At 40.5% G+C, this 13,376-nt stretch overlaps 1 protein-coding gene across 1 annotated transcript in view; it reads right to left on the reverse strand.

Annotated features, from left to right (window-relative positions):
* USH2A (usherin) overlaps positions 1–13,376 on the reverse strand; it is an 870,853-nt gene that overhangs the window by 165,556 nt on the left and 691,921 nt on the right. Inside the window, exons 53-56 of the mRNA XM_089312189.1 lie at positions 9,065–9,269; positions 4,217–4,414; positions 3,536–3,690; positions 669–867 (exon numbers count right to left, since the gene is read on the reverse strand). Of these exons, the coding sequence (XP_089168315.1) occupies positions 669–867; positions 3,536–3,690; positions 4,217–4,414; positions 9,065–9,269 (757 nt within the window). The remainder of the gene's footprint in view (positions 1–668; positions 868–3,535; positions 3,691–4,216; positions 4,415–9,064; positions 9,270–13,376) is intronic.

Below are 13,376 nucleotides of genomic sequence, written 5' to 3' on the forward strand. Positions count from 1 at the left end.
CAAGAATAAAGCGAGGTGATGGGATGGTGGTGTAGGGAAGCCACTCTATCTGCATGCGTCAGAAAGTGCAACCTCTTCAGAATTAAACCATATCAATTATGAAGGGAATCACACTAGTAATTACCGAACATTCTACTATTATACTGCACTACTCTTAAAACTAATAATGCTATGGTAAATAATATAAATAACACAATTACTATTAATTATTATTAATAACAACAACAAAGTGTTCACAGGCAGTCAACCGTCAACTAGGTCTTTGTATTAATTACTGAATTAGAAGACAAATGTTAGCTGCTGGCTGATTTTCCCTGCCTTCCTGTACATTCTTGGCTATCCTAGTGCCATTATCTATGAGTATATCCTCAGGGAATGAAAATGCATCTTACTGTTCATTTGGGAAAAAAAAAGTTAATACTGATGCAAAAACCCCACACATAATGCATATGAAAGCCAAATATAAATTATTTCTGAAGTTATCTGCTGTTGTGGCTTATTGCTGCCAGTGTGGGCTCTTCTATTAGCATGGATAAGTGGGACCTGACCATATGTCAAGAGAACACGTCCTTTGGAAGTGACCTCATATATCAAACACACACCCCTGGGATGCTCTGCCCCCCTAACCGCAGTGACAGACTCCTCCGGTAGGTTTTCCTTTTTTTCACCTGTGACCGTATGTTGCCTCCTGTCAGCGGTGTCAGTGTAGATGAGACCTTCCCCAACCTGCCTGAGCTGGTACTCTTTAATGACGCCGTTTGGTTTCTCAGGGACACTCCAGCTCAGATGCAAAGCCTCTGCACTTGGTGCTGTGATTCTGGGTGGCAGGATGCTCTCTGGAACTCCTTGGGTAGTGGCTGCAACCACCTGAGAACACAGGAATTAAACAGCAATTTTTTATAATAGTACGCCAGGTATCCTGATCAATGAGAATGTCACTTTTGTTTTAAAATGTTGTTGTCTGGCCTGGCATATCATTAGCTGGGGCTTTGAGAAGCAGTCCCCTTTTTTATTCTTTCCCTCCCATTCTATTTAAACAATGAAATCTGACCTTGAATATATTACATAAGTCTCAGACTACCATTTATCACAACAGGTTCAACAACAATTTTGACGGCAGAGTGCAGCCCTCAGTTTAAACAAGTAAAATCTGGCTGGCAGACTGTCTTACTAGAGAACTCTTGCTAACTCTCTTCCATATGGCCCATCAGTGTCTTTGCATTTTAACAGCCTGATTTTGTACATTTTAAGCGCCAGTAAATATGGAGCAAAATCCACATCTGAACTAGCTTGCATATAATGTGCTTTGAATAGTATAAATGGGCAGACTTTTCTGTACTCCTCCTGTGATACTTGGGATGACTTTATATTGTCTGCCAGTGTTCTAGAAAAAGAATCAAGTGAGAAGAAAACAATGATAAAGCAATCCATTATTTAGTCGATATTATCAAACTATGACTTTTGGGTAAAAACTGGCTGAATTTTTTTTTATAAAAATAACCCTGATTTTACTTTTTAACCAATTATTTTGGTATTTGCTGAGCATGAGCTGTCAATGTGAAAGGCACGGAACTGTTATAGGACCATTCAGAACATAACTTTTGATTGGCCCAGTTGGCTGCCATCTGTCTAAACGGTGGCCAGCTCAGAGATGTTTCTGGGAGTGTGTTAAACAAAAAGTTGCACACATGTTCTGTGGCTGATCACTTTCAATGATCACGTTTTATCTGGATGGTTCTTGAAGATGCTGCTCTCCCAAAGTTTCAGCCACATAACAGAATCAGAGCTGTTCTTTCTGAGTGCTTTTCCAGGACTATTTCTGATGCTGTAGGCTTCAATGAGATGGTTTTTCTTTATTTCCCTCTTTAATTGTCTGCTTGTTTCTTCCCAGTCTCCCTGTTGGGTTCTTCTTTATTCTTCATTTCTGAGCATTCCCCAACACTTGTCATCCACAGTATTAAGTTTTTGTCTTGCTCTCTACTCTCTTTTGATGAACATATTTACCTTCATTGCTTCAAATGTTCATCCGGATCTTATTGTCAACTCCAGATCCTTTTTAACCCAGTTTCTGATGACATATTTTCAGTTAATGTACCAAATAAATATTTGCTTCCAACACTCTGTTAGCAGCCCTCTTTAAATATTTTTTAAGATTTAAAAAATACAATTTTGTTCTTTTATAAAATTTTATTTGAGAGAGAGAGAGAGAAACAGGGAGGGAGGGAGGGAGGGAGGGAGGGAGGGAGGGAGGGAGAACAAACTTTCATTCATTGGCACAAATGCTTGTAATAGCTGGGACTGAGCTAGGACAAATCAGGAGCTGGAAACTCAGTTTGGGTCTCCTCCATGGGGGGAAGGAACCTAACTACTACAGCCAGCACTCGTTACCTCATATTAGCAGGAAGCTGGAACTGGGAGCAGATCTGGGACTGGAACCACGTATTCTGATACGGGCTGTGGGTATCCCAAGTGGCATCTTAATTGCTAAGTCGAACACCTGCCACCTAATATTATTCTTTTCATATTTTCCTCTTTTTTATTTGCTCACAGAGAGGCACCACTATCCACAAATTCCTCATACTTATATCTTTTTAAAAAATTCCCAAGTCTTCCCTTTTATTCTAGATTTTGTCCCCTGATATCTATTGCTCCTTTGTGATATTCTCCATTCTGATTCCTAGAGCTGGACTTCAGGTCTTCATTATTTCCTACCAAAGCTTTTCAGAGGCCTTGGAATCATTGATTTTCTATTCCAGGCTCTTTTGCCCTGTGTTTCAAACAGCAGGCGATTTTTGTTGAAATGGTGTTTAAAAACAAACCCCTTTCAGTTGAAGGATGGTTTGGGAATTTTTATGGATTTATAAAAGATTACTGGCTTAGTTCTTTCTTTGATGCTATGACAAAACACCTGAGACTAGGTAATTTATAAAGAAAAGAGATTTGCTTTGGCTCACGGTTCTAGAAGCTGGGAAGTCAAGATCAGGCTGCTGCAAGTGGTCAGAGCTGCAAGCCACTTCAACTCCTGACAGAAATGGGGAGGGCATTGCATGTGAAAGACACAAAACACTAGGGCAGCCTCACTTCATTGGAACTCTCTCTTGTAGTAACTAATCCAGCCCTCTGAGACAACTGGTTTGCTCAGGTTTGTGAGGCCAATCCCTATGAATAACATGCCTCTTAGTGGCCCAATCACCTCTAAATTGGGGACCAAACCTCAGCGTGTGTTAGGGTGGGGACAAATGAGATCCAAACAAGGCAATTACGCTAAAAGCATAGTTGGGTGGGGGAAGAATATGGAAGAAAACATTATCTTGGTTCAAGATCTTATTTGTTTTTTATTAATATATTTCCCTTATGGTGAGCTCTCCTGTCAAGCCTAAATATTAACATCCAATGAAGGGAACACATGAACACCCTCCTTACCTCTACTGAAGGGGCACATTGTTTTCTGCTATTAGAAAAATCACTTGCAAGCTGAATGCTCAAGTAGTCTTCACACTGGACTCTTTCTAAGGTTGAGGCAAACTCCCCTTACCTGGTTACTGGTGGCACAGCCAGCAACTGTGCAAGCTTTCAGTTGGTATGAATATTCCCGAAAGGGCTGAATTCCCTGTGTATCAGAGAAGCTCAGTGATGTTCCCCGAAAGCATTCGATCCCATTTCGGAGAAGAATGTAGTAAATAATAGCACCTAAGTAAGCAGAGAAATGCTGTATTTCAGTGTCTTATCTAACTATTAACTGTTTGCAAACCACTTACATGTCTTTGTGTTCTGATGGAATGGCATACTGCAGCATTATTTAATTTTAATTTGCTATTAGATGGTTTTGCTCAAGCAGTTCTTAATTATTCTATTATGGCAGAGACAGACCCTTGACATACATTATCAGAGTCATTTATGTTTATTTCTTTTCATGGCCAGATTTACTTTCAATATTCAAACTATTTTGCCTTCTGTGAACATGCTTGGTTTATCTGAAAGCAGTTCACATGCAAGCTCAGATTCAGTCCATTTTTTAAAAAAAATTTATTTAGGCTAAAAATATATCAGGGTGACACCACGAAGTGTGTGACTGGTTGGCACATAGCTGAGTTCCCTCAATCATCCATATTTTCTAGTGGTTGGATGTATGCCAGTTGAATGCAGAATATACTCATTTCAATTCTTTTATGGATTTTTAAGACTATATGTTTCTATGTTTCCAGTAGCTTAATACCATTTGGTTGTATAGGTCTCCTCCAGTTTAAGACAATTGTATCTTCAGGGTTGCCCATTTTAGTCCATCGGGGAGGACTCACTCCTTGAGGCACATCTTCTGGTGTGCGGGCTCTAACAGCTTTGCTGTATCCTCGCCCATAGCTGTTCCAAGCAGAAATCCTATACTCATATACTGTGTAGGGCTCCAGGTTCACATCTGGGGAGACAGACAGCAGGTAGTCAAGTTTTTGTTACTTTAATTTTTTTACCATCATATTAAGAAGGAATTTCGAGACCTTTAAACTTTTTTTTTATTTGACAGGTAGAGTTATAGACAGTGAGAGAGAGAGACAGAGGGAAAGGTCTTCCTTTTCCATTGGTTTACTCCCCAAATGGCCGCCACGGCTGGCGCTGCACCGATCCGAAGCCAGGAGCCAGGTGCTGCCTCCTGGTCTCCAATGTGGGTGCAGGGGCCCAAGCACTTGGGCCATCCTCCACTGCCTTCCCGGGCCACAGCAGAGAGCTGAAATATACTGGTTGCCCCTCTTCCAGTCCAGCTCTCTGCTGTAGCCTGGGAAGGCAGTGGAGGATGGCCCAAATCCTTGGGCCCTGCACCCCATGGGAGACCAGGAGAAGCACCTGGCTCCTGGCTTCAGATCAGTGCGGTCCGCCGGCCGCAGCGCACCGGCTGCAGCAGCCATTGTGGGGTGAACCAACGGAAAAGGAAGACCTTTCTCTCTGTCTCTCTCTCTCACTGTCCACTCTGCCTGTCCAAAAAAAAAAAAAAAAAAAAAAAAAAAAAAAAAAAGAAAGAAAAAAATTTTAAAAAACAGAGAAATATAGATACATTAAAGAAATACTTGGAAAATAAAACAATTAGACGTGTAATTAGATGTCAATGCTTTAACAAGCTCATGTTCCCTTTCTTTCTGATAGGATTTCCAACATTCTTTTATTGTTTTATTATTATAAATTTTATCAAGTGTTACTTTCCATTATTTTGTTAATATTACTTAATTAAGGTATCACATGAATTTTAATGTAATTGTTATAAGAAGCAGGATTTAGAAATTATCTTATCATGATTTCATATTAGTGAATAAAAATGCATTCATGTTCCACTAACTAGCTATTTCTTTCTCTTTTCTACCAAAACCAAAACAACTAACCTAATTAAAACAACAAAACCAAACCTGCTGACTTTTTCAGATTGGCAAATATTTTATTAGATACTAATTCATGAGATTCAACTATGGCCCCAAAGTCTTAGATCCATTTTAGGCTTTGATAATGTAAGAAGAATGAATGCTACAAATTTCCTCCAAAAGATTACCAGAAAGTTTTTATTTTTATTTATATTTCTTATTAATTTAATTTCCTAATTTATTTTGTTGGGTTTGTAGTATTTCTGTATTTGTTTATTTTTGTGTAGTGGTTTCTGGCTATCACACCAAGGATTAGACGCGCAGTTTCCTCTCCTTGGCTGTCTGGCTATTGCTCTATCTACGTTAGGTGTGGAGTTCTCAGCCTATCCAGTAGAGTTATCTGAGCTAGATTCTTTCTACATGCATCTTCTTACATCACACTGCACTATTGTATAGAATTAGGAAGAAAATAAAATGCAAAAATTATGTAGCAGAACCTCATAAACCATGAGTCACTTTACAAATACAGAGGATTATTTCTGCCTCCATTTTCATAGGTTAAGAGGCTATCTGCCATTTTTTGCCTGAGATGATGATCCGGGGGTCTCCAGACTTCCCTTTATTCCTGATTACAGACCTCCTGATTAAAAACTATAGTTCTCAGTTTTTTTTGCAACATGATGTGGTCACTTCATCCAGATGTCAACATTCTAGGGAACATGGAAGAGATGTGAACAGTGACTGCACCGGTTTTTAAAGGAGTTTTTAAATTTATTATTGGAAAAGAAGAGTCACACACAAACACAGAGAGCTAAACTAAGAGAGGGAGGGAGGAGGGAGGGGGAGGGGGGAGGGAGGGGGAGGGAGGGAAGGAGGGAGAGACAGAGAGAGAGAGAGAGGAGAGAGAGAGAGGGAATATGAGAGATATCTTCCCTCCACTGGTTTACTCCTTAAATGACTACAACAGCTGGAGCTGGGCCAGGCTGAAGCCAGGAACCATACAGGTACATATAGGCCTTCCACATGTGTGGTTAGAACCCAAGCACTTGGACTATTGTACTCTGCCTTTCAGGCACATTAGCAAGAAGCTGAGTGGAGGACCCAGGACTCAGATCTGTACTCTGATATGGGATTTTAAAGATTTTATTCATAGTAACTTCTAGTAGGCAAAGTGATCTGAAATATGGACCTAAAGGCTCTCATAATTTTACATCAGAGGGTAGAAACATCTCTTCATTTCTGGAGAGGGTTACTGCAAGTATGTCTTGAAAGTACTTCAAAATCTTGACCTTGATTACAAGGAACAAATAAAAATAGAGAAATCTGTAGATGGAAACCCAATAATTTGAAGCTGACAGTCCATGGATTACATCTGTAAAGCAGGAAAGATTGAAAACTCAGAAAATTGTCCTTTATCCTGACACCTTCCTAGTTAAATTCATTGCAATAAATACATTTCTTGCTTGTATACAGTGAGTTAAATCCAAATAATGAAGGGATGGTACACAAAGAGAACTCATTCATGGGGATATTTCCACTTGACAGGGGCGATGAGACAAGTGTCCCAAGCACAGCACACTTGGCAGAAGTGGCGAATTGTGTAATGTACCACAGAAGCCCAGAGGCGAGTGGGCGTCTGACATGAGAAACAAGGAGAACCTGGACCTTCAGCTTGAGCACAATGCTAAACGACATCCCAGGTGGGAGGGACAGCTTGAGAAAAGTTTGGAGCCTTAGCCTGTCCAGAATATGTCACTTAGATGTATTCTTTGTGACTAGATTATAAATGACACACACACACACACACACACACACACCACCACCACCACCAGAAACACATTCTGTACGGATTTAAGTAGATAGACGTACTTAAACTTGGCAGAGTTTCTGAGCTCAGAGCTAAGAACCAGCATTCTGCATATATTCAGTAGGGCAAGAGTGCTTAGAATTTGATGCTTTGAATAACTGTGAAGGTTATTTTTTTTTAATAAGATTTTACTTACTTATTTGAGAGGTAGAGTTACAGACAGAGAAAGCAAGAGACAGAGAAAGGTGTTCCATCTGCTGGTTCAATTAGAAGCCAGGAACCATGAGCTTCTTCTGGGTCTCCCACATGGGTACAGGGTCCCAAGCTCTTGGGCCATCTTCTACTGCTTTCCTAGGCCACAGCAGAGAGCTGGATGGGAAGAGGAGCATCTGGTACATGAACCAGTGCCCACATGGGATCCCAGTGCCACAGGCAAAGGCTTAGCCTTCTATGCCACAGTGCCAGCCCCAAAGCCATTGTTCTTAAGATAAATGTTCTTCTTGGGGAAATATCACATCTGGATTTACCTCCTCCTTAGGATGAGGCTGATAGATTTTGTTAGCGACCATACGAGTTCCACCCTTCCTTCTGCCTGCCTGCATGTATAGCAATGTTCATCCATTGCATTCATTTAAAGTTGCCTTCAAACTTAGGAGAAAGAAAATTAAATTCATTATTAATTCACTAGATATATCAGAAAAAAACATATAACCTATGTTCTTTACTCTCTAGAGATTTCTTTAAAATAGTATGCATCTATTTTTAAACAGACTTTGGGGACAGAACCTTTGGCACAGTGGGTTAAGTCACTGCTTCAGATGTCTGTGTTCCCTATCAGGGTGCCTGGTTCTAGTCCCAACCTGCTTCTTATTAATATGCACCCTGGAAGACAGCAATTGATGGTTCAAGTACTTGGGTCCCTGATTCCCATGTGGGAGACCCAGATGGAGTTCCTGGTTCTGGCTTCTGGTTTCAGCCTGTACCAGTACTGGTGGTTGTGGGTGTTTAGGGGAGTGAATTAGGTGATGGAAGGTTCTGTCTTAAATACTTACGTTTTGGGGATCAGTTTTGTGGCATAGCATGTAAAACCACTGCCTATGAGGCTGGCATCCCATATGGGCACCAGTTCCTGTCCTGGCTATCCCACTTCTGATCCAGCTCTCTGCTAATGGCCTGAAAAGGCCGTGGAAAAAGGCTCTAATGTTTGGGCTTCTGCCGTCCACGTGGGAGACCGGATGAAGCTCCTGGCTCCTGGGTTTGGCCAGATCCAGCACTAGCGATCACCTGGGGAGTGAAGTATCAGATGAAGATCTCTTTCCCTCTCTCTCTTTCATTCTTTCAAATAACTAAATAAATCTTTTAAAATATATTTATTTACTTATTTGAAAGGCAGAGTGGCAGAGAGAGGGAGACACAGTCACATAGAGGAAGACAGAGAGAAATTTTCAATCTGCTGGTTCACTCCCCAAATGGCTACAATGGCCAGGGTTGGATCAGGCTCATGCTAGGAACTGGGAACTCCATCTGGGTCTCCCACATGGGTAACAGGGACCCAAGTACTTAGGCCGTCATCTGCTGCTTTCCCAGGTGCATTAGCAGGGAGATGGATGAGCAGCAGAGCAGCATGGGCTCCAACTGGCGCTCTGATGCAGGATGCAGGTGTCACAAGTGGTGGCTATGCCGCAATACCACCCCCTTCTCCCTGCTTTCTTCCCTGACCGCTGTTGTCTGGTCTTTCAAATAAATAAAAATGTAAAACTAAGAAAGTAATTACCTTGTAACCAGCTGGCCCACAAGTATGATGGAATTTATGATATTCGACTAAGGAGGGATGATGTCAGAGTAAAATAAACTTGCTTCAGCAACTCTCATTCGCCTCGTAGGCAGAGCAGATGACTCACTTTCTGTTTGTTACCTGTGATGGAGTAGGTGTTCACACTAGCCGTGTGCACAGTCTCCTCAGCAGACGAACACGTTTCTTCATGTGACAGCTTCCCTGTGGAGTTGTGAGAACCTCGTACCACGGTGCAAATGTGCCTGGTCAGGTTGAAGTCACATCTGCCACAATGTGCTGTGGCTTGCACAGACGCTGGGCAGAGAGCCCTGCACTCCACGGTTTCCTAAGTCAGGTGGAAGGGGGAAGGGGAAAGAGAAGAGGACTTCAAAGTTCCATTTAGACATACACAGGGGAGATCTTAATTCTTTCAAATAAATTTGTTTTTCAAGTAGTTGCTAATAAAGGTATACCTCAAAAATTTGTACAAAGACACGAAGGCAGTTTGAATACTAGAAAGAGCAGCTACTTTGAAATGACATCAATTGGAATTGAAATCCTAGTTTTCAACTTCCTAGCTCTGTGAACTTGAGCAAGTCACTTATGCTCCTAAGCCTCAGCTTCTTCAGTGGGAAAAACAGAAATTAAATTTACAATGAAGGTTGCTATTGAATCAAGTGTGAAATAAATGCTTTGTGACAAAACACATAAATACTTGAAATTTAGCATATACCACAAACAACAACAGCAGTTACTATTACATACTGTTACTCTGACAACATACCAGGTAATTCAAAATGTTCATGAAAAATGCATGCTATAGGAAACTGTGTGTGTGGGATCCAGTGCTGTGATGTAGAAGGTTAAGCCTCTGCCTGCAGTGCTAGCATCCCAGATGAGTGCTGGTTCATGTCCTGGCTGCTCCACTTCCAATCTAGCTCCCTGCTAATCTGCCTGGGAAAGCAGTGGAAGGTGGCCCAAGTAATTGGGTCCCTGCACCCACATGAAAGACCAAAAAGCTCCTGGTTCCTGGCTTCAGATTGGCCCAGCTCTGGTTATTGTGGCCATATTGGAAGTGAACCAACAGATAGAAGATCTCTCTCTCTCCTTCTTTCTCTGTATTTCTGCCTTTCAAATAAGTAAATAAATATTTTTGAATAAGCAACTATGTGTGGATTTTAATGTTGTTTTGAATCAAAATAAACTTTTAATTGAATTTTCCACAAACTTTTTTAAGTACCATAGCTGGTTTCTCCAAAACCATGGCATTTTAGATAAAATAAAGGCTGTGACATTTGAAAAGTTGTACTCCCTGTGCTGACTGGAAAATTGGATCCATAAGAAATATTGCTCACCCAGGTTTCAGAAAATCTAAATATTTCATAAATATCATTATAATTATTTCCATTTATAATTTCTACAATTCTATTTTTTTTATTTTTGACAGATAGAGTTAGACAGTGAGAGAGAGAGACAGAGAGAAAGGTCTTGCTTCTGTTGGTTCACCCCCTAAATGGCCGCTATGGCCGGAGCTACGCCAATCCGCAGCCAGGAGACAGGTGCTTCCGCTTGGTCTCCCAAACAGGTGCAGGCGCCAAAGCACTTGGGCCATCCTCCACTGCCCTCCCAGGCCACAGTAGAGAGCTGGACTGGAAGAGGAGCAACTGGGACTAGAACCCGGTGCCCGTATGGGATGCTGGCGCCGCAGGTGGAGGATTAACCTAGTGAGCCATGGTGCCTGCCCCTAATTCTATATTTCTATAATTATTTCTATTTATAAATTTTTCACTGATGAGTATCTAGATTGTTTTATAGTCATTAGTAAATACTAATATGCTCTAATAAGGGGAAATTAAATACTTAGTCATCTCAGATTATAGGAACTATAAATAAGGTAATGTTCACATGATACATAGATCTACCTTGCTTGATTTTATGCATGATGTATTCAAATACTTTTTGCTCTTAAAAATTGATTTCTGTTCAACTTTCTTGCATAAAATAAATTATTTTCAACCAGTTAATAAAAATAAAGCTGCTTCAAAAAACATAGTGGGACTTGCACATAAAAATAGAAAAGAGTACATTTGCATTTGTCTCCATACCCTCTTAAAGCCCAAGAAAATGAGTTAAATATGAGGAGTGCAAGGAAATAGGAAGGAAAATAACATATAGGACAGCACAAAGAGCTTTGGAAGCTGGGAAGTAGATGGATATGTCAGAGACAACACCATGTGCTTAGCAACCTCCATTTCCCCCTCTTCTCCCAAGGAGCATGGGATCTTCAAGCCTGTCTACCAGAGAGGCCCCCTGACCAGACACACCCACGTGCACGGGGTACAGAAAGGATGGAGTCTGGACTCAGGTACGCTCCTTCAATGCACAGTTACCTACTCTCTCTTGCATTGTGTTCCGAGGGCTGTTCGTAAGGCATCACGATAGGAGGGATGTAGATGGCTGAGATGCTGCTTGTAGGAGGGCTGCCTAACTCACACCGGACGTTATGTGAAAATCTAAAATGTGGGGCTGGGATAATGGCGTACCAGGCAAAGCCGCCACCTACAACACCGGCATCCCCTATGGGTGCCGATTCATGTCCCGCTGTTCCAGTTCCAATTAGCTCCCTGCTAATGGCCTGGAAAAAGCAGCAGAAGATGGCCCAGGTGATTGGGTCCTGCCACTCATGTGGGAGACCTGAAAGAAGCTCCTGGCTCCTGGCTTTGGCCTGTCTTAGCACTGGCCATTGCAGCCATCTGGAGAGAGAAACAGTGGATGAAAGACCTCTTTGTCTCTATCTCTGTCTCTTGCACTCTCTCTGTAACTCTTTAAAATAAAGAAATAAATCTTTTTAAAAAAGAAAGAAAAATTAAAAGGCAAATTCTCTTAAAAGAAGGCAATTTTAAGCATTCACATCACAAAGAAATAAAAAAACACAAAAGAAAGAAAAGAAAAAGAGAAAATAGTAACCATGTGAGGAGATAGAGATATGCTAAATAGTTTAAATGTGGTGATCACTTTGCAATACATACATATATCATACCTGGATAGGCAGGTGTATGTGCATATGTGCAACTTAAATATGGTTAGAGATTACTAGCAATGTAATTCTTTGACAAAAAGCCATTTGGCCACATAATTACCCTACTGTGCTCCCCAGTAATGGACAGGCCAGCTTATGTTCATCAAGCTTTCAATCAGCCTCCAAGGAAAAAATTTTAAAACATAGAAAAAATAACTCAGAGGAAATAGAAACAAAGCAGAGAAAACAAGAAAACTAAAATAGTACCAAATGAGACAATTCAAGAAATCAAGTCAATGTTAAAAGAGCAACATGATCAGATGCTAAAACAGGGTATTTCATGAATGAAACCAAAGCAGGATGCTATGAAAAACTAACAATCAACAAACAAGAAAGAGCCCTTAAAATACAAATCTGATGGCTGAAATGAAAAAACAGAAAAGGTAAGGGATAAAGTGAAGGCAATATTTTATTAAGCTGAAAAAAATGAAGAATAGGTGAAGTACAGCAAAAAGAAAAAAAAAACATGAAAAGGTCATTCATTGTAGGAAGTCTAATACACAACTAATTGGTAAAAATAGATAAAAGGGAGCAAATTAGCCATGAAATAATAAAATAACGCCTCCCAGGATGGAAGACCATGAGACAAGAGGCTGAAAAAGTTCATAAAAACACATCAATAACAAAAACAACATCCACATAGAGGCATATTTTTATGACATTTTAGAAAAGATAAGAAAAATATCTTAAAATGTTTCACAGGAAAAATAACATGGCTACTTACAAAGAAACAGGGGCCAACAAGCAGAAATGTCTTAAAAACTCTGATTGAGAATGACTTTTTTTTTTTTTTGAGTGAACATGACTTTTAATGAATTGCCTATCAAGCCAACTTACTGATCTAATGGAAGAGTAGAATAACAATAATTTCAAATATTAGCTTCTCAAAAAAATTCCACCTTCCAAGCACCTATTCCTAGGAAGGTAGTTTTCCATAAGGAGGGAAACTTGGAGTCCAAAATATAGAAGAATCAACACCTGAAAGGGTTGAAGGAAGTCTCTGAGTTGATAGCCCTGGAGATTGCTGGACCAATTAGGTAGAAATACTACAGTGATCCCATCCAGACAGTAGCAAAGATGGAAGTCTCTCTAGAGAGAGAGATCTTCAGGAAACAAAACAGAATCCATAGATTGACCTTTACTGCAATTCACTACTTGATTCAGCCCAGAGAAATATTACCTGCCTCATCATAATTTAATCAACCTTATGTGTTATCTTATTTATTGCTATGAAGTGCTTGCTGTGGGCTTAACAATTTCAACAGAGTTAGTTCACATCCTAAAGTGTATGACATCCACACAACAAAGATTGTGAGTTTCCTTATTCAGCAAGCATGCTTCCACTGTGTACAGTCAAGACAAGACGCTCAGTAT

Source organism: Oryctolagus cuniculus, chromosome 13, assembly GCF_051225735.1.
Source record: "Oryctolagus cuniculus isolate XC-2025 breed Fujian yellow rabbit chromosome 13, ASM5122573v1, whole genome shotgun sequence".
Lineage (NCBI taxonomy): Eukaryota > Metazoa > Chordata > Mammalia > Lagomorpha > Leporidae > Oryctolagus > Oryctolagus cuniculus.